Source organism: Lolium rigidum, chromosome 5 (genome assembly GCF_022539505.1).
Source record: "Lolium rigidum isolate FL_2022 chromosome 5, APGP_CSIRO_Lrig_0.1, whole genome shotgun sequence".
NCBI lineage: Eukaryota > Viridiplantae > Streptophyta > Magnoliopsida > Poales > Poaceae > Lolium > Lolium rigidum.
The window spans coordinates 175678963-175701126 of record NC_061512.1 but is presented as its reverse complement, the minus strand read 5'-3'; the positions used below and the strand labels follow the sequence as shown (position 1 = coordinate 175701126).

Genomic DNA, 22164 nt, shown 5'->3' with positions numbered 1-22164 from the left:
GAGCACCAGCGCCGGAGGAGCTCCGCTCGCCGGCGAGGAGGAGGAGGCCCCCGACTTGTTGAAGGAGCTACGACAGTTCCTCAAGGACGACACCAAGAGGAAGAGGGCGGAGGAGGAAGAGGTGGCGGCGGCCATCGCCGCCGCGAAGGAGGCGGAGTTGCGGGAGGCAGAGGCGGAGGCGGACTCATACCTAGTCGACCTCCCCGAGTAGGATCGCGCATTCTGGATGTATAATCGTTGATCCGTATGTTTGATCCGTAGTATGATCAATGAAGATGGACTTCCCGGGGTTTTTATTTTTGAAATACGGGGTCTGCAAGACGAAAAGGCTCTTCCGTTAGCAATTTTTCGATACGAGACGAAAAAGCGGCGAGATACGGGGCAGAAATATAAGGGGCCTTGCTCTTAGTTTCTCAACCAAGTTTCAATCAATCAGCTTACGAGTGATAGTGCTGGGTTGTCGTGAACCTGATTTGTTATCCCCCTCTTGTAAAAGCGCGCTTCTGCCTCCTCTATGAACAAACTAGAGTCTTCATAGACATAGACCGTGAACCTCAGGATATCATCTCTTCCATCAATAAGCTTGCACTGGTCAACCGAGATACCCAGTAGAAACACCACCATGCCACCATGGCTGCTGCCTACACAAGAATCCATGGCCTCCTCGTGCTGTCCTACGTTTCATACCTTGCTTCACACGCCGCCGCACTCTCCTTCAACTACAGCGGCTCCGACTCCCCGTCTCTGATCCCTCGCCATGGTGCGCACCTTGCAACTAACACCGCCGCAGGCATATCCAGTGTCCTCGCCGTCGGTTGGTGCTATTGCCAGGCGTGGCCTCGGAACTCCGACGTTGCTCCTGGGCATGTACTCTTTAACTTCGGTGGAATCGATGCAGTAACATCTTTGCAAAAAAGTTGCTGTGTAGAAGCCGTTTCTTCCACTTTATTATTCGCATTGCATCAGCTCGTGAACTGCAGCAGGAAGCCTGGCTCCACTACTGGCCATATGTTCCAAGATAAATCATTTGAACTTGGTGTTTCCTGCTATGCGGGTTCTCTGCGCGGTTTGGAATATCGCTCCCTTCCAGAATACTCAAGCACACGAGGAAGTGGAAGAGTGCACCGTACATGGCCGCACTACCACCGGCCCCGCGACCAACCTACGACACGAAGATTGATGTCCGCTGCATATGGCCGAAATACGACAACGCAGCATCGGGAGGTCGCGTCCTCTTGGATGGAGCATGCATCTGTTGCAGGTCCAGCTTTGGTGGGTCTGATTTGCGCCGTGGCGGGGCTTGCGCTCTGCTGCGTCCGAATCAAGAGACCGCTTCAGAGCACTGCGGCTACTGAGCTGGTGGGATATGATGATGAGCAGATCATAAGGGAACCTGACCTCCGCCAAGGATTGGGCCCCAGGCGGTTCCGTTACAGCGAGCTTGCTGCGGCGACGGACAATTTCGCAGAGGAGAGAAAGATCGGCAGAGGGGGTTTTGGTCCGGTGTACCGATGCTACTTGACTGATCAGGACCGGCATGTGGCCATCAAGGTGCTCTCACAGGAGCTTTCCGTGCAGGGTCTAAAGGAGTTTCACGCCGAGGTCACCATCGTGAGCCAGCTTAGGCACCGCAACATCGTCCGACTCGTCGGCTGGTGCGGTCGCCGGAGAGGACTAGCTCTCGTCTACGAGCTCATGCCGGGCGGCAGTCTCGACATGCATCTCTACAATCCCGACACACACTTGACTTGGCCACAGAGGTACTTCACTCTCCTCCCGAAATGTTCTTTCAGTTAGCCAGTTGTTTCACATAGATGCTGGCTCTCTCTGTTTTCGTTATGCCTTGTAATGGATTTAGTTTTGCGGGTAAAATAGGAACTTTATCAACCAGGCCGGAAGGATTAGAAAACGATCATCACCCATGGTCTGAAGAATAGCATCAGACCCAGAACCTAAGTACCTAACCACATATCCGTGGTGTTCTGCTCGTGCCAAGTTTTCAAGGCAGCGGCTGAACCTAACCTGAAACCGTTCTGTTTTTACGAAAACACAAACTCCATCACGACTAGATAAGTTCATTATCTCTGAAAACAAGTGTATATATGTAGAATATGTCGCTTGTTGGAGAGCTTGGGGCTTCAATGAGCTTGGTGGAATCAGTTTCGATAATAATCGGCAGCTGACTGAATTGAAGAACCAACTCCAATCCTCTGGAAATTGGTCTCTTCGAGATCGCTTGGGAAAAAATAATTCTCCTCCTGAACTGACCAATTTCACTCGCCAAAGTTATGTATAATTTGAATATTTGAAGTTGATATCCGAACTCTGAACTCGTCACAGGTACAACGTCGCGCTTCAGCTAGGCTCCGCCTTGCGGTACCTCCACATGGACTGCGACCAGTGCGTCGTGCACGGCGACATCAAGCCCGCAAACATAATGCTGGACGCGTCCGGCAACGCCAAGCTCGGCGACTTCGGGCTAGCGAGGCTCGTCGACCACGGGGCAGAACCGCAGACAACGCAGGTCGTCGCGGGCACCGTCGGGTACATCGATCCGGAGTTCGTCAGCAGCCGGAGGCCGAGCGCCGAGTCCGACGTGTACAGCTTCGGCGTCGTGCTCCTCGAGATCGCCTGCGGCAGACGGCCTACGACGTCGAGGCGATCGGACCAGGCAGCCTCGGCGGCGCTGCTGGCTTCGGTCCGCGACATGTACCACCGGAAGGTCATCCTTGATGCGGCGGACCGGAGGCTGGATGGCGAGTTCGACAGGATGCAGATGGAGCGTTTGCTGGTGACCGGGCTTTGGTGCGCGCACCACGACCCGATGCAGCGGCCGTCCATTGTGCAGGCTCTGGATGTGCTACGATCTGAAGACGCAGAGCTGCCGGTGCTTGTAACGATGGGTGATTCTGGAGAGATTCTCGCGTTGGAGGGACAGGCTTATGGTGATTTATCTGACGAGAGCTCCGCTTATTTGGATGATTCCGATGAAACCGCGTACCTTACTACAGAGGATTCAGCTTATCTGGTGCAAATGTAGGTTTATCTTCTCTCTAATTCTTTCGTTTGGTTACTTGCCCTGCCTACATGATGTCACAATCTGACAATCACATTCCTAATTTACAAAGTTCAGCACTGATAGAATTCGCCTCTTTCTTCTAAAGACAGTTTAGACGCTTGAGGAAGTAGAACAAGGACAAACACTTCTTTAATCCGGAGAAATGCTGCATCCCTGTCCGCATGTCCGCTCCCGGGAGCGGCAGGACAAATCCCTAGCTCGGGCCCTCCTAGTCCCCATCCCTTCCCTCGCCGCCTCGGGGGGGGGGGGGGGGTTGCAGCTGCTGGCGGCGTGGTGGCTCTGTGTGCTGGACCTCCTCGCGCTATGCTGCCCGGTGGAGGTAGGGCTCCGCTCCGTCTTAGGAAACCCTCGCCCATCCCTGATGTAGCCTTCTGTGGACGCCGTTCCCTTCTTGAAGGCGTCGTTGTGGTCTCTCGATCCTCTTTCGTGCTTTGAGTGAAAACCCAACATTCTTGAATCGGGCAGTGATGACGCTCTTGTGTCGTGCTCTTCTTGAAGATACCGTCTTGGAGCTCGCAGCGTGCATCTCTCGGTTGGTTATGTGGCGGAGATGCAATATCTTTGGATGGCGTTGGCTCTTCGCTTGTCAATCTTCAACAAGGTGTGTCCTGCACTTTCGTTGAGTTACCCTAGTGCTGCTTGTATGTTTGTGGGCCGCATTAGTCGATTCCTGGTGGTGGCCGGTCTTTGGTGGCATTGCCTGCGGCGGGAAGTTCTATTGACGGTGTACGTGTTTGTTAGCCCACTCTTGGGTAAGTTCCGTCCCGACACTGTTGTTGTTCATCTGCTACTTCGATTCTCCATAGTCTTCATAATTGTCGTGCATGCGGTTCGCGTTTTCGTTTGTAGCCTCTTTGGTAGTCGTGTCGGTGTGTTGCTCGATCTTGTAAGTTGGATTCAGCAGCATGTATCTCTTCATCATTGAGAGCGTTATTAATTTAACATCGGGTCTTTGGCCTTTAATCTATAAAAAAAGTAGAACAAAACACACACCCACATATGTTGACCAATTGATACGGCTTATATTTTTCTTGGATGGTGATGTTCCATATTTGTTTATATTTTAGATCATTACTACGCCGCGGCCATGGTGATAATCCTCTATGTAATTAGTTATTATTTCTTTGGAGTGTGTTTTTTGATTCATTGTGTATCTATATTTTAAGGCCTAAAGCTTAAAATGAAGATCTTTTTAAAGTTAATGTAAGAGAACCCCGAAATTATTTGGCATGTTTGTTTAGCCATTGGGCATATCTACATTTTAAGTGGTGAAGCTTAAATGAAAATTTCACGAATACTAAACTTCTAGAAGAAGTAGTTGGTGAGTGTGTTTTTTGAACCATTGTGTATCTACCTTTTAAGTGGTGCAGCTTAAAAAGGTCTTCTTGAAGTTGTCATAGGAGAACGATGTATGTACCTTTTAAGTGGTGAAGCGTAAAACAAAATTTTAATTTTTTGGACTGTGTTTTGAAACTTTGTGTTTCTTATTTTTTGAAACAAGACACCCCTCCCGTAGGAGGAGCCTAGCTTTAACTGAAAGCTAAACAAAGAGGTCCGATAGCTTACAGCACAACAGCCACAGCAGGGGAACAACACACAAACCTGCACCTACAACAGTTTATGCCTAGCCAACACACCTAGGATGCTAGCAGAAACCATAGAAACCCTAAATGACAGGGAGAACACCTCCCCCACCAAAACACCGAACTACCAGAAGCTAACGGAGGCCAACTACACAAAGGATAAAAACCCAGAGATGAACTATCCAACACCTGATTTGACTGATCTTAGCTCCCTCAGCTTCCTGTCGACCAAACCAATCATCTCCTCCGTTGGCGCCCGACGCTTACTTTTGAACAACAACTTCCACTGCAACATGAGAGAAAGCGCACGATAAAGCGGCTGAATTGGATTAAACAACACTTTATGCTGGAAAATCTGTTCATTTCTGGTTATCCACAAGGCCCAGGCAACGGCAACCATCCAAAACCAAACAACATGGTTATCATTGCTGGCATTTTGTTTAAGAAAAATAGAAAGAAACTCATCTCTCCTTCTAGGAATACAACTTGACCCAAAACAATCTCTCAAGACACACCAAACAAATTTGGAAATGGGGCATGTGAACAAAATATGATCCACGTACTTCCTCAACAATGTTACATTGCACACACAACATAGACTCTGGCCATTTCCTCAATGCTAGTTGGCTGACCGATTGGATTTGGCCTCTGAAACAAAGCCACAGAAGTTTTTCTGTTTCCGGGGGATAATTTGTTTTCCACATCTCAATCATTCTACCATCAGTAACCCCAAGATTCAACATGTATAGGTATAGAGATTTAGTAGAAAATTTGCCACTTTTCTCCAATTCCCACTTAACCACATCTTCCTCCTCATTAAGAGAAACATCCTCCAACAATGTTTGTAAACCACTCCACTCCACTCCTCTACCTCCACAACCCCAAAAGACCTAAATGTGAGTGAGATGCCCCCGTTTTAGAGCACCACACCCATAGTTTCGTTTTCCTATTCACATCAGACATACAAGGAAGGAAACATGTATTTCAGTGGGCAAGACCCAATCCATACATCTAACCAAAAGAAAGTTTTCCTACCATTTCCCAAGCAGTAGCTTGACCCCCTCTTAAACCTTTTTTTAATATTACGAAGGTTCGTCCAAAATTGAGATCCACCAACCTCACTAGATTGACAGAACCCGACCTCCTCCATATATTTGTTCCTAAGAACCGAAAATCTCAAGTCCTGAGCACCACTTCCCAATTTATAGATCCATTTACTCAATAAGAAAATATTTCTTATTATGGTATCAGCAAAACCAAGCCCCCCAATTTTTTCGGTTTGCACAACCGATCCCAATTAACCATGTGGTATTTTATCTTATCTCGAACACCCTCCCAAAAAAACCTAGCCCTAGACATATCCATTTTATAATGATTACTCTCCTTGAGCAAATAGAACCCCATCGCATATGTGGGAATGCTGTCCAAACAAGCATCAATTAAAACTGCTGTAGCACCAGAAGATGCCAAAGAATTAAACCAACATTCCAACCTATAGTCTACCATTTTAGGAACAAAATCCAACTCAATAGCCAGGATTATTTAGACTCACGGGCAGCCCCAAATACTTTAAAGGAAGAGTACCTACAGTACAATTAAGCATGTTACTTAGCAGCTCGAAGTAAATCTCCCTCACTAACTCCAACACTCGTGATCTCACTTTTCTAATAATTAATTTTAAGGCCAGATATGGCTTCATAGCAATACATGATAAATTTTATCGCATCAATGCTGCCTTCATCATTCTCAGTAAGAATAATTGTATCATCCGCATAGTGCAGATGAGACAACCCACCCATAACCAAATTAGAAGCTAATCCTTTAACATAACCTGCATTCCTAGCACCATTTAACATTTCACTCAACCCATCACCAAACAAATCAAACAAAATGGGTGATAATGGATCCCCTGCCTAAGCCTTTATATGTTCTGAAAAAGGATCCATTCTCATCGTTAACGTTAACATAGACTCTACCCTATTGCACCACTTGTTTGATCTGAAGGTTTCATTAAAACCTTTCCTACTCAGAACCTCCACCAAGAAACTCTAGTGAATTTTATCATAAGCTTTTTTAAAATCAAGTTTCAAAATAACACCGGATTTTCTGGACACCTTAAGCTCATGCAACGCCTCATGTAAAACCACAACCCCATCCAAAATCTGCCTCCAAGGCAAAAAAAAAGGCTGACTGTGTTTGTCCAATGCACTTGAAAACCACCAAACAGATCCTTTTTGTTATAATTTTAGTATTGATTTTGAAAATCACACTGAGCAAGCAAATAGGCCTATACTTCTTAATCTCGGTAGGATTCAAATTTTGTGGAAGTAACCCAATTACCCCATAATTATTCCTCTGCAAGTCGAGCTTGCCCCCTAACTAGGTCATCCAGCATCTCCAAAATGAGAGGGGAAACTCTCCCCAAGAATTCTTATAAAAAAATAATTGGCAACCCATCAGGGCCAAGTGTTGAGTTGGATTTTAGTTCCCTAATAGTTTCTACCACTTCCTCTAACGTAAAAGGTTTGAGCAATAAAGCATTTTACTCGTCAGAAAATCCTCCCCTAGGCCCGCATGTATCCACAGCAAGATGCACAGTAGGCACAGGTTCACTACCAAAGAGCTTCTTATAATATTCATTCGCATACTCTCTAGTATCCAAACCTTCACAGTTAACTCTCTGTCCCCATCCACAAGATAGGAATTTTTTTCTTCCTTTTCCTTCCATTAGCAACAATATGTAAAAAAGGTATTTGAGTCACCTTGCACTATCCATTTATCCCCACTTCTCTGATGCCTATACACCTCTTCAGCACAGAAAAGCTGAATCAAAGCTTTCTCTAGCTTATATCTCTCACGCCACTCCTCATCATTAAGACCCACCAATCCATCCTTCGAATCTAATCTCTACAAATCATATGTTAATTTTTTCTCTCCCATCTATATTCCCCTCTCAAATTAGCTCCCCAGCCTTTCAAGAACTTTCTTAACCCCTGCCACACATCAAAATCCCATGCCCACTCAACCTCACTCTTAAACTCTAGTTCCAGAAACCAAGACGGCTCAAACCTAAACGATCTCATGGGACATGGTGATGGGATTCGTAGCATAGAAAATAAAAAAATTCCTACCGCAAGAACGAAAACACAAGCCAAGATCTAATCTAGTAGACGGTAGCAACGAGGAGATGAAGAGACTAACCCTCGAAGATCGCAAAGCTTAACGAGATTAGATCTCGGGGTGGATGTAGTCGATCACTTGCCACTTGCAAAAGCGCGTAGAAGATCTTGACGGTTCCACAATCGGGCAGCACATCCGTACTCGGTCACACGTACGGTGTTGATGAAGACGACGTCCTCCTCCCCGTTCCAGCGGGCAGCGGAAGTAGTGTTGGAGATATGCCCAAGAGGCAATAATAAAATAGTTATTATAATATATCTTTGTGTTTATGATAAATGTTTGCATACCATGCTATAATTGTATTAACCGAAACATTGATACATGTGTGTTATTTAAACAACAAGGAGTCCCTAGTAAGCCTCTTGTATAACTAGCTTGTTGATTAATAGATGATCATGGTTTCGTGATCATGAACATTGGATGTTATTAATAACAAGGCTATGTCATTAGATGAATGATATAATTAACACACACCCAAATAAGCGTAGCATAAGATCACGTTATTAAGTTCAACTTGCTATTAGCTTCCGATACATAGTTACCTTGTCCTTCGACCATGAGATCATGTAAATCACTTATACCGGAAGGGTACTTTGATTACATCAAACGCCACTGAGTAAATGGGTGGTTATAAAGATGGGATTAAGTATTTGGAAAGTATGAGTTGAGGCATATGGATCAAGAGTGGGATTTGGCCATCCCGATGACGGATAGATATACTCTGGGCCCTCTCGGTGGAATATCTTCTGATTAGCTTGCAAGCATGTGAATGGTTCACAAGAGATGATATACCATGGTACGAGTAAAGAGTACTTATCGGTAACGAGGTTGAACTAGGTATGGAGATACCGATGATCGAACCTCGGACAAGTAAAGTATCGCGTGACAAAGGGAATTGGTATCGTATGTAAATGGTTCAATCGATCACTAAGTTATCGTTGAATGTGTGGGAGCCATTATGGATCTCCAGATCCCACTATTGGTTATTGGTCGGAGAGGGGTCTCAACCATGTCTGCATACTTCACGAACCGTAGGGTGACACACTTAAGGCTTGATGTCGTTTTAAGTAGATATGGAATATGGAATGGAGTTCGAATGTTGTTTGGAGTCTCGGATGGGATCCAGGACATCACGAGGAGGTTCGGAATGGTCCGTAGAATAAGATTCATATATGGGAAGTTATTTTCCGGAGTTCGGAAAAAGTCCGGTGTTTTGACCGGAGCTTCTAGAAGGTTTTGGAAGGACCGAAATAGTCCGGAATATTGTGGAAGGTTCCGGAAGTGTCCGGGACGACCCGGGCTGTCTAAGGAAGTCCGGAGGGTTCCGTAATAGGTGTATCCATGTTTTCCTTAAGGGTTAAGAAGTTTCCCCTAAGGCAGATTCGGACTTGGCAAAAGAGTCCTAGTTCTAGTAGGTTTCGGCTGACAGAAACCTACCGGAACTCTCCCAAACTTTGGGGGCAGGTCTTGGACGACCCAAGGACCTTTTCCACCTATAAAAGGAGGGAAAGGGGAGCCCCAAGAAGTGCACAAGTCACAGCCCTAGCTCCCTCTCCCCAAACCATAGCCGCCCCTTCCTCCTCCTCCCTCTTGCACGGCTACGGCGAAGCCCTGCAGGATTTCTCCACCACCACCGCCACCACACCGTCATGCTGGCGGGATTCCGAGGAGGATCTACTACATCCGCTGCCCACTGGAACGGGGAGAAGGACGTCTTCATCAACACCGAACGTGTGACCGAGTACGGAGGTGTCTGCCGGCTTGTGGCACCGTCAAGATCTTTTACGCGCTTTTGAAAGCGGAAAGTGATCGACTACAGCAACAACGAGATCTAATCTCGTAGGCTTTGGAAATTTTCGAGGGTTAGTCTCATGATCTTCTCGTTGCTACCATCTTCTAGATTGGATCTTGGCTTGTTATTCGTTCTTGCGGTAGGAAATTTTTTGTTTTCTATGCTACAAATCCCATCAAGTAGTAGACCCTCCTCGGAATCCCGGCAGCACGACGGCGTGGTGGCGGTGGTGGTGGAGATCTCCGACAGGGCTTCGCCTATGCGCTGCGGGAGAGATATGTGGAGGAGGGGCGCTAGGGTTTGGGGAGAGGGGGGTTCTAGGGCGCCGGCCACTTGGGGGCTGCGGCCTAGGAGGCTTTTTGGTGTGGCCGGCCCCTCCCCTTGGCTCCTCATTATATAGGTGGAAGCCCCAAGAGTTGTAGTCCAAGTCTTCGAATAAGACCCCAACACCAAAACTTGCCTTTGGTGGGAAACCTACTCAAGATGGGAGTCCTACTCAAGGTGGGACTCCCACCTTTCCTTGAGGGGGGGTGGCCGGCCACCTTAGGTGGAGTCCACCTGGGACTCCTCCCCTTAGGGCTGGCCGGCCATGCTAGTGGAGTCCCTCCGGGACTCCGCCTTCCATAGTGATTTCTTCCGGACTTTTCTAGAACCTTCCATAAATGCACCGGATCATTTTCAAACTTATAAAATGACTTCCTATATATGAATCTTATTCTCCGGACCATTCCGGAACTCCTCGTGATGTCCTAGATCCCATCCGAGACTCTGAACAAAACTTCGAACTCCATTCCATATTCCATGTCTACTTAAACGACATCAAACCTTAAGTGTGTCACCCTACGGTTCGCGAACTATGCAGACATGGTTGAGACTTTTCTCCGACCAATAACTAAAAGCGGGATCTGGAGATCCATAATGGCTCCCACATATTCAACGATGACTTAGTGATCGAATGAACCATTTACATACGATACTGATTCCCTTTGTCACGCGATATTTTACTTGTCCGAGGTTTGATCATCGGTATCTCTGTACCTCGTTCAACCTCGTCTCCTGACAAGTACTCTTTACTCGTACTGTGGTATGTGGTCTCTTATGAACCATTCATATGTTTGCAAACTAATTAGACGACATTCCACCGAGAGGGCCCAGAGTATATCTATCCGTCATCGGGATGGACAAATCCCACTGTTGGTACATATGCCTCAACTCATACTTTCTGGATACCTAATCCCACCTTTATAACCACCGATTTACGTAGTGGCGTTTGATGTAATCAAAGTACCCTTCCGGCATAAGTGATTTACATGATCTCATGGTCGAAAGGACTAGGTAACTATGTATCGAAAGCTTATAGCAAATGAACTTAATGACGTGATCTTATGGTACGCTTAATTGGGTGTGTCCATTACATCATTCACATAATGAAATAACCTTGTTATTAATAACATCCAATGTTCATGATCACAAAACTATGATCATCTATTAATCAACAAGCTAGTTATACAAGAGGCTTACTAGGGACTCATTGTTGTTTACATAACACATATGTATCAATGTTTCGGTTAATACAATTATAGCATGGTATATAAACATTTATCATAAACACAAAGATATATAATAACCACTTTATTATTGCCTCTTGGGCATAGCTCCAACAGTCTCCCACTTGCACTAGAGTCAATAATCTAGATTACATTGTAAGGTACGTAACACCCATGGCATTCTGGTGTTGGTCATGCTTTGCCCTAGGGAGAGCTTTAGTCAACGGATCTGCTACATTCAGATCAGTGTGTACTTTGCAAATCTTTACTTCTCCATCTTCGATGTACTCGCGAATCGAATGAAAGCGCAGCTTGATATGCTTCAGCTTCTTGTGTGACCTTGGTTCTTGTGCATTGGCGATGGCACCCATGTTGTCACAATAAATGACTAGTGGGTCCAATGCACTAGGAACCACACCAAGCTCAACAATGAACCTCTTCATCCATACCGCTTCCGATCAAGCCTCTGAAGCCGCTATGTATTCCGATTCTGTTGAAGACTTCGCCACCGTGCACTGCTTGGAGCTGCACCAGCTTACTGCAGCACTATTCAATATAAACACGTACCCAGACTGAGACTTAGAGTCATCAGGATCAGTGTTCCAATTTGCATCGGTGTAACCGGTTACAACGAGCTCTTGGTCACCTCCATAACAAATAAACATATCGTTAGTTCTTTTCAAGTACTTCAGGATATTCTTGACCGATGTCCAGTGTTCCATTCCTAGATCACTTTGATATCTGCTAGTCAAACTAACAGCATGTGATATATCCGGTCTAGTACACAGCATGGCATACATGATAGAGCCAACTGCCGAGGCATAGGGGATCTGATTCATCCTCTCTCTTTCTTCTGCCGTAGCCGGACCTTGAGTCTTACTCAAGACCTTACCTGGCAACATCGGTAAGAACCCTTTCTTACTTTCATCCATTCTAAACTTCTTTAGAATCTTGTCTAGGTATGTACTCTGTGAAAGCCCTATTAGGCGTCTTAATCTATCTCTATAAATCTTGATGCCTAAAATGTACGTTTCTCCACCAAGGTCCTTCATTGAAAAACACTTATTCAAATAACCTTTTACACTGCTTAATAGTTCTATATCATTCCCAATCTGTCACGCCCCGAGACCGGGCCTGGACGAGACAGCCGCCGCGCGCCTATAAACCGAGAGGCTTATACTCGCGCAAGGCTAAAATTGCAGGCTTAAACCAGCACAGAGGATCTTGAGAAGCTCATATACAACATATTATATATTTATTTTACATTTACACAAGAATTACAACTAGATTCTCTAATCGCTTCCCACCCGCTGGTCCAGCCTAATCTCCGATCGACGAACTCTTCTGTTGCGCAACTCTGATAAAAACATTGGGGAGCTGGGGTGAGTACGACAAATCATACTCAGCAAACCGATTACACACAATCATATAAGTTGTAAAATAGAAATGCTTTTATAAAAAAACAAAAGATGGTTGAGTAATTAGGCAATTTAAAACGCATGGTGCCACACATGAAAGTAAGTTTCCCTACCCGGGAATCACAGGGGTGAAATTCACACTTTTACACTCTGCAGAGGGGTACTCCGACATCGACAGTCTTGACTAGGTTGCGCTAGTCAAGCAGTGTTCTTATACCCGCTAAGACCCGGACACTCTGACCTACTGATGCCGGTCGCTCCTACGGATCCATCACCGACACGTTCCCGAACAGAGATCGTCCCCAGCGGAGAACACAGACAGTCCCATACCTGAACTGTGAGAGGTACAATATGTTTACCTTCGTAACACCAAGTTTTCTCTTCTAAAAACAATATTTTCTCAGTTGATCACTTTCTATCGATATTCGCGCTAATGCCCGATTCGTACCGGTGGCTCCAGCGGATCCATCACCGTGTAACGGCACCGGCGAATTAGCCCACGAATATCTCCACATAGTTCTCACATATCTCATATCAATTAATGTATCAGCAAAATCTATTCTATCAAAATATACGAGAGGGTATAAAGCAGCTTGCCTGAAATAAACTATTTATCTTGGCATTAAATCCAGATCAATGTATAGCTCATAATAGATAACCACCAACGATATAAACCAATAGCAGTAATCTAGGCTCAGCTCTCATCTTCATTTTGACAGCATCTCCCTATGCATTTCGTTGGCATATCTCCTCTCTCTGGTTTTCTCCTTCTAACTCGCTTTCTCTCGGCGCCGCTCACTAATTCCTTCACCAAAATATCGTATGTCTCACTGGTGGCCTGGTATCACGCTCTATTGTCTCTCAGTCGATCGCTGATCTGCTCTGAAGCAGTAGCGAACTAACCATGGATGCTGGCTATTTATACATGAGCGACGTCGGTTCCCAAAGCCAGCCAAAATATCTGACCGCTTGGTCCAATAAGATCTGCTCCTATTGGTCACACCCTCACACGTGTTGAAGACTAACAGGTTGACTAACATGCACACCTCCACGGACGGAAACAAAGACCGACTAAGAGCAAGTACAGCAATGCTGAGTCAGCTGGCTACAACAAGTTAAAAAGTATTAAAATATTACGTGGAAGAGAGAGGAGGGAGGAAAGAGAGCCGAGCCGGCGCTTGCAGTAGCGCCGGGCTGCAGCGCAAAAACCAAGATTCTACAGCTCGCATGCAGCCTACCTTCGGCGGTAGAGGCCGGCTGTTAAGATTTATTGTGTCTTGCATGTAACCTGGTGTACCTGCTACTCTAAATACTTAAATATATGATATAGCCTGCACAACAGCCAGCTTACTGTACGAGTGCAAATTTTTAATAGCTACATGTGACATGGCACAAGTATACAGCCGGCAGCCGACTACGTTATTGCCCTTGCTCTAAGCTACTATCACCAAGCCAGTACTACTAGCATGAAGCCACGTTGCACCTCATGATAAATATCATGCAGTGAACCATGCCGACAAGAGTCCAACGCCAAGCTTCAATCGATACATACATGTATTAAGACTAGCTAATGGACATGTACAAATTATTCAGGTTCTAATTTAAAACTTACATGAACATTTTAACCTTAAATTTAAACACTAGTTTTTTGCCAAACAAGATAATTAGCAGTAAATTTTCATTAAACTTAAATTAATTTACAACTCAATAATTGGGTTATCACACAATCAATAATATATCATCTACATATAATATCAGGAATGCTACAGAGCTCCCACTCACTTTCTTGTAAATACAGGCCTCTCCATGACACTGTATAAACCTGAAGTTTTTGATATCCTTATCAAAGCGTCGGTTCCAACTCCTGTATGCTTGCTTCAGTCCATAAATGGAACGCTGAAGTTTGCATACCTTGTCAGTATTTTTAGGATCGACAAAACCTTTGGGTTGTACCATATACAACTCTTCCTCAATGTCACCATTAAGGAACGCGTTTTGACATCCATCTGCCAAATCTCATAATCGAAAAATGCAGCTATTGCTAACAAAATCCTCACAGATTTTAGCTTCGCTACAGGTGAGAAAGTCTCATCGTAGTCAACACCTTGAATTTGTTGGAAACACTTTGCGACAAGTCGAGCTTTATAGACAGTAACATTACCATCAGTATCTGTTTTTCTCTTGAAGATCCATTTATTCTCGACAGCCTTGCGGCTATCAGGTAAGTCTACCAAAGTCCACACTTTGTTATCATACATGGATCCCATTTCGGATTTCATGGCTTCTTGACATTTGTTGGAATCTGGGCTCATCATCGCTTCTTCATACGTCGCAGGGTCCTCATCATTGTTGTCCACAATCATGAAATTTAGACAAGGATCATACCAATCAGGAGTGGTACGTTCCCTTGTCGATCTGCGAGGTTCAGTAGCTACCTCGCTCGAAGTTTCATGATCATTATCATTAGCTTCCTCTGTTATCGGTGCGGGCGGCACAGGAACATCTTCCGGTACTGCGCTACTCTGATCAACGAGAGAATATTCAGTAAGCTCGTCGAGTTCTACTTTTCTTCCAGTCACTTCTTTAGTGAGAAACTCTTTCTCAAGAAAGGTTCCGTTCTTAGCAACAAAGATTTTGCCTTCGGATCTGTGATAGAAAGTATACCCAATAGTTTCCTTAGGGTATCCTATGAAGACGCATTTCTCCGCTTTGGGTTCTAGCTTGTCCGGTTGTAACTTTTTTACATAGGCTTCGCAACCCAAAACTTTAAGGAACGACAGCTTTGGTTTCTTATTAAACCATAATTCATATGGTGTCGTTGCAAGGGATTTAGATGGTGCCCTATTTAAAGTGAATGCAGCTGTCTCTAATGCATAACCCCAAAACGATAACGGCAAATCAGTAAGAGACATCATAGAACGAAGCATATCTAAGAGAGTTCGATTACGACGTTCGGACACACCATTGCGCTGTGGTGTTCCCGGCGGTGTCAACTGTGAAAGTATTCCGCATTTCTTTAAATGCATGCCAAACTTATAACTCGGATATTCGCCTCCGCGATCAGAACGCAGAAACTTGATCTTCTTGTTACGTTGATTTTCTACTTCACTTTGGAATTCCTTAAACTTCTGGAAAATTTCAGATTTATGTTTCATGAAATAGATATACCCATATCTACTCAGATCATCTGTGAAGGTAACCACCGCGCGAAGCTACACTCATTGGTCTGCACACATCGGTATGTATGATTTCCAATAAGTCTGTAGCTCGCTCCATAATACCAGAGAATGGAGTCTTAGTCATTTTTCCCGTTAGACATGCTTCGCATCTATCAAGTGACTCAAAGTCAAGTGACTCAAGTAGTCCATCGGAATGGAGTTTCTTCATGCGTTTCACTCCAATATGACCAAGACAACAGTGCCACATATAAGTAGAATTATCATTCAATTTAATTCGCTTAGCATCAATGTTATGAACATGTGTATCACTACTATCGAGACTTAATAGAAATAAACCATTCCTCTCAGGCACATGACCATAAAATATATTATTCATAAAAATAGAACAACCATTATTCTCAGACTTGAATGAATAACCGTCTTGCATTAAACAAGATCCACATATAATGTTCATGCTCAACGCAGGTACTAAATAATAATTATTGAGGTTTAAAACTAATCCCGAAGGTAGATGTAGAGGGAGCGTGCCGACAGCGATCACATCGACCTTGGATCCATTTCCAACGCGCATCGTCACTTCATCCCTCGATAGGCTTCGTTTATTCCGTAGTTCCTATTTCGAGTTACAAATGTGAGCAACCGAACCAGTATCAAATACCCAGGCACTAGTATGATAACCAGTGATATAGACATCTATAACATGTACATCAAATATACCTTTCTTCTTCTTGACAAGGACGCTCTTCAGATCAGCCAAGTACTTGGGGCAATTACGCTTCCAGTGCCCCTTCCCATTGCAGTAATAGCACTCAGTATCAGGTTTAGGGCTACCCTTGGGTTTCTCAGGAGGCGCGGCAGCTTTCTTGCCGCCCCTTCTTGACGTTGCCCTTCTTAGGTTTGCCTTGTTTCTTGAAACTGGTGGTCTTGTTGACCATCAACACTTGGTGCTCTTTCTGTATCTCAATCTCAGCAGATTTTAGCATGGAGAAGAGTTCAAGTAACTCCTTGTTCATGTTCTGCATATTGTAGTTCATCACAAAGTTCTTGTAACTTGGTGGCAGTGATTGGAGAACACGATGAATACCCAGCTGGTTAGGGATGATTATCCCCAAGTCACTGAGCTTCTTCGCGTGTTCGGACATAGCGAAGACGTGCTCACTAACGGAGCTACCATCTTCCATCATACAGCCAAAGAACTGTTTCGAGGCCTCATAGCTCTCCACAGCCGCATGAGTTTCAAAGATAACTTTGAGCTCATTGATCATATCACAAGGGTCATGGTGCTCAAAACGCTTTTGGAGCTATGCCTCTAGGCTGCACAGAATGGCACACTGAACTTGAGAGTAGCGAGTCACCCGAGTCTCGTAAACATTTTTCTCATCCTCGGATACTACAGGGGGTGGTGGGGAACCTAGCGGTGCATCAAGCACATATTGCAGATTTCCGCCATTGAGGAAGATCCTCACATGACGGAACCAGTCGGTGAAGGTGCTACCATTGCTTTTAAGCTTTTCTTTCTCTAGAAACTGGTTAAAATTGATTGATGGGGACGCCCTGATCTACAACATATATTTGCAATAGTTTAGACTAAGCTTATGACAAATTGAGTTCAAATTTTAATTCAATAAAATTTAAAAAAACTAGGTGAACTCTCACTCAAAACAATATCCCTCGCATTGTCTTAGTGATCACACGAACCAAATCCACCACACCAAGTCCAATCATCACGAGACAAGATGTAACTTCAATGGCGACACTCAAAGTGTTCATCATATCAATCATATGACTCATGCTCTACCTTTCGGTATCCCGTGTTCCGAGACCATGTCTGTACATGCTAGGCTCGTCAAGGCAACATTAGTATCCGCGTGTGACAATCTGGCTTGCACCCGTTGTATGCACATGTAGAATCTATCACACCCGATCATCACGTGATGCTTCGAAACGACAAGTCTTAGCAACGGTGCTACTAAGGATGAACACTTTATTATCTTGATATTTAGTGAGAGGGATCATCTTATAATGCTACCGTCGCGATCTAAGCAAAATAAGATGCATAAAAGGATTAACATCACATGCAATTCATATGTGATATGATATGGCCCCTTTGTCTTTGCGCCTTTGATCTTCATCTCCAAAGCACGGACATGATCTCCATCATCGTCGGCGTAGCGTCAAGGTCCATGGCGCCGTCTTCATGATTGTTCTCCCATGTAGCAACTATTACAACTTCTTTGAAATACTACTCAACATGAAATTTAAAGACAACCATAAGGCTCCTGCCGGTTGCCACAATACAATAATGATCATCTCATACATATTCATCATCACATTATGGCCATATCACATCACCAAACCCTGCAAAAACAAGTTAGACGGTTCTAATTTGGTTTGCATATTTTACGTGGTTTAGGGTTTTCGAGTAAGATCCAATCTACCTACGAACATGAACCACAATGGTGATACTAGTGTTGTCAATAGAAAGAGTAAATTGGATCTTTACTATAGTAGGAGAGACAGACACCCGCAAAGCCACTTATGGAATATAAGTTGCATGTTGAGCGTGGAGCAAATCTCATGAACGCGGTCATGTAAAGTTAGCCCGAGCCGCTTCATCCCACTATGCCACAAAGATGCAAAGTACTCGAACTAAAGACAACAAAGCATCAACGCCCACAAAACAATTGTGTTCTACTCATGCAACCAATCTATGCATAGACACGGCTCTGATACCACTGATGGGATTCGTAGCATAGAAAACAAAAAAATTCCTACCGCAAGAACGAAAACACAAGCCAAGATCTAATCTAGTAGACGGTAGCAACGAGGAGATGAAGATACTAACCCTCGAAGATCGCAAAGCTTAACGAGATTAGATCTCGGGGTGGATGTAGTCGATCACTTGCCGCTTGCAAAAGCGCGTAGAAGATCTTGACGGTGCCACAATCGGGCAGCACCTCCGTACTCGGTCACACGTACGGTGTTGATGAAGACGACTGATACGTCTCCAACGTATCTATAATTTCTGATGTTCCATGCTAGTTTTATGACAATACCTACATGTTTTATATGCACTTTATATCATATTATGGCATTTATTGGACTAACCTATTAACAAGATGCCACAGTGCTAGTTTCTGTTTATTATGTCTGTTTATTGCAGAAAAGGCCCAAAAACCAAAGTGCTCGGAAAAATCCAGAAAAATCACATAAATTCTATTCCGCCAGAAGACTCACGGAGCCAGAAGGGCCAGGCCAGAGGAGGCCCAGGGCCTCCTCCCCATCAGCCGGCGCGGCCAGGAGGGGGGCCACCCCACCCTATGGTGTGGGCCCCTCGGGACTCCACCGACATCGCCCTTTCGCCTATAAATTCCCTCGCGATGGAAAACCCTCAATCAATATATCAAACTCTAGAAAGACTCCAGGGGCGCCGCCGCCATCGCGAAACTCCGTTTCGGGGGACAGAAGTCTTTGTTCCGGCACGCCGCCGGGACGGGGAATTGCCCCCGGAGTCATCTCCATCGATACCACCACCATCTTCATCGCCGTTGCTGTCTCCCATGATGAGGAGGGAGTAGTTCTCCCCCGAGGCTGAGGGCTCTACCGGTAGCTATGTGGTTCATCTCTCTCTCCCATGGTGTGATCTTTATGAATATGTAGATGTTACTCTTGTCTATTATGCACTCTAGAGTTTACTTTAAATATGAACTCCGGATGTTGTGGAGTTTGTTTACTCCGGCTTGAGGGAACTCTTGTAGCCCTACAAAATGAATGGTGTTTGTTATCCAACAAGAGAGTGTTTGAGAGTAGCACTTATTTGTTCATCTATGTGATCGTAGGCTTTGCAATCTAGATGTCATATGCTATTCAAGTGTTTTATTATGTGAACTTTGGAGTTACTGTGACCTCGGTGTAATGGTGACAAGTGTGTGCGCCGTGTGTAACTCCCTTATGAATTGTGGTGTGTTAGTACCTCCTATGAATGCTCACGGTGACGAGTGTGGGGTGTTTATTAGTACTTGGGAATACGCCTTTGAGGTGTGCTTTTGCACACTTGCCCAATGAATTTGAGTTCTTTATCCAATAAGAGAGTAGTATGATGAAGTGCTTATATTTATATTCAATTATGATTGCAATGATTGAGAGTGTCCACTAGTGAAAGTAGGATCCCTAGGCCTTGTTTCCAAATACTGCAAACATCGCTTATTTACTGTTTTACTGCATCTTTACTTCCTGCAATATTTAGTTCAGATCGCATTTACCGTTTACCACCATCTATACCACGTTCGTTTTAATATCTCTTCGCCGAACTAGTGCACCTATACATCTGACAAGTGTATTAGGTGTGTTGGGGACATAAGAGACTTCTTGTATCTTAATTGCAGGGTTGCTTGAGAGGAATATCTTTGACCTCTACCTCCCTGAGTTCGATAAACCTTGGGTGATTCACTTAAGGGAAACTTGCTGCTGTTCTACAAACCTCTCGCTCTTGGAGGCCCAACACCTGTCTACGGGAATAGAAGCGTGCGTAGACATCAAGCTATTTTCCGGCGCCGTTGCCGGGGAGGTAAGGTAAAAGGTATTCACATCCTCCGACTACTAAGCTATTTCCTAGCACTGTTGCCGGTGTGTGAGTGCTCGAAGCTATTTCCTTTAGATCCTGCAATTATATCTTTTTGTTTCTTGTTTTTATTTTCACTAGTTAGGCTTAATGGAAAACAACAAAAATATTAGAGATCTTTATGAACTTTATCTTGAATTAGGACATGATGTGTTTGAAGAGAAAATTAAAAAACCTATGGAACTTTATATGCATGCTAATGGCAATGTTATTAGTATGAATGCTTTGAACACCATTGTTGCTAATGCTATGGAAAATTCTAAGCTTGGGGAAGCTGGTTTTGAGGAGCATGATATTTTTAGTCCCCCAAGTTTTGAGGAGAAAATTTTCTTTGATGATACTTTGCCTCCCATTTATGATGATTATAATGATAGTGGTATTTTGGTGCCACCTACTATGGAGGATAAATTTTATTATGATTATACCATGCCTGCAATTTATGATAATTACAATGATGGTTGTGATAGTTTTACTCCCACTATTACTAATAAAATTGACTATGCTTATGTGGAGAGTAATAATTTTATGCATGTAGCTCATGATAATAATGTTTCATGTGATAGTTATATTGTTGAGTTTGTTCATGATGCTACTGAAAGTTATTATGAGAGAGGGAAACATGGTTATATGCATCTTAATAATATTAAGTTTCCCCTCTTTATGTTGAGAATTTTGAAGTTGCGCTTGTGTTGCCTTTCTATGCTTGTTGCATTATGATTACATGACTTGTTTATTTACAAGATTCCTTTTCATAGGAAGTGGGTTAGGCTTAAATGTGTTTTGAATTTGCTTCTGATGCTCTCTTTTACTTCAACTCTTATTTCTTGCGCGAGCATCATTAAAATTACTGAGCCCATCTTAATGGCTATAAAGAAAGCACTTCTTGGGAGATAACCCATGTTTTTATTTTGCTACTGTTTTGTTGTGTCTTGGAAGTTGTTACTACTGTAGCAACCTCTCCTTATCTTTATTTTATGGGATTTCTATTTTCGTGCCCTCGGGTCCTTAGTTGTACTCAGTTTTCCCCAGCCCCTTAGTTTTTCCTCAGTTTTACCCTAGCCTTTGTCTGAAGACCCGCAGAAGGAGCTCAGACGGAAGGAATCCGTTTATTTGGACATTCTGTGCTGACGTGTTGCGCCGCGTCGTCTGTGGGGCCGCGTCGTGTGGGGCTGGTAGAAAGGGACCGCGTGGGACAGGACGAGAAGCGTTTGGTTGCATGTGAGCAGGAGCTGGGTTTTGTCTCTCTCGGCCCAAATTGGCATTTTTAAGAGCACCTTTTCCCCTCTTTCTCTCTCTGTCTTTTTCACCAAATTAGTATCAAATCTAGAGAAGCTTCTATTTCTGTCTTTCTTCAATGTGGCAGCAAATCTAGTAGCAAATCTAGTAGCAAATCTCTGGGGTTATTTATGCCTTTTGGCCCTCGTTTTTTGCCCAATATGGCAGCAAATCTAGAAGCTAGTATATGATAAATTCACAACAGCATAATCAGAAAACTAAGTATAATACATAAACTGCATACAACAGCCAAAAGCAGCCAATAACGTTGTTAATGTTCACGACAAACTAAGCTGAAAAATATACAAGACGCACGCAATGTATGGACAACAAGAAGATTAGGATACCCCAGGATGAATGAATTTGTTCTTCATTCCTCCTCATATATTTCTCCGTCGCTCCAGCCATGCATTACCCCAAGGAAATATTCATTGAACTCCTTCCGTCTGCAGTGTGAGGCCAATACATCCTCCAAACGGTATGGCCTGTG

General features: G+C 44.2%; 1 protein-coding gene across 1 annotated transcript; it reads left to right on the top strand.

The window, feature by feature from the left end:
- The first annotated feature begins 630 nt into the window (after nt 1-630).
- LOC124656738 (L-type lectin-domain containing receptor kinase IX.1-like) lies at nt 631-3057 on the top strand. The gene is made up of 2 exons (XM_047195430.1): nt 631-1760; nt 2341-3057. The coding sequence occupies exons 1-2, from the start codon at nt 631-633 to the stop codon at nt 3038-3040; spliced, it is 1830 nt and encodes a 609-aa protein (XP_047051386.1). The 3' UTR covers nt 3041-3057.
- The last annotated feature ends 19107 nt before the right edge of the window (nt 3058-22164 follow it).

What these genes read in the sequence shown, in the direction of transcription:
- LOC124656738 (XM_047195430.1), top strand. Translation starts at nt 631, where the DNA reads ATGGCTGCTGCCTACACAAGAATCCATGGCCTCCTCGTGCTGTCCTAC. An exon ending in CACTTGACTTGGCCACAGAG is followed by an intron (nt 1,761 to 2,340) that starts GTACTTCACTCT and finishes AACTCGTCACAG; the next exon opens with GTACAACGTCGCGCTTCAGC.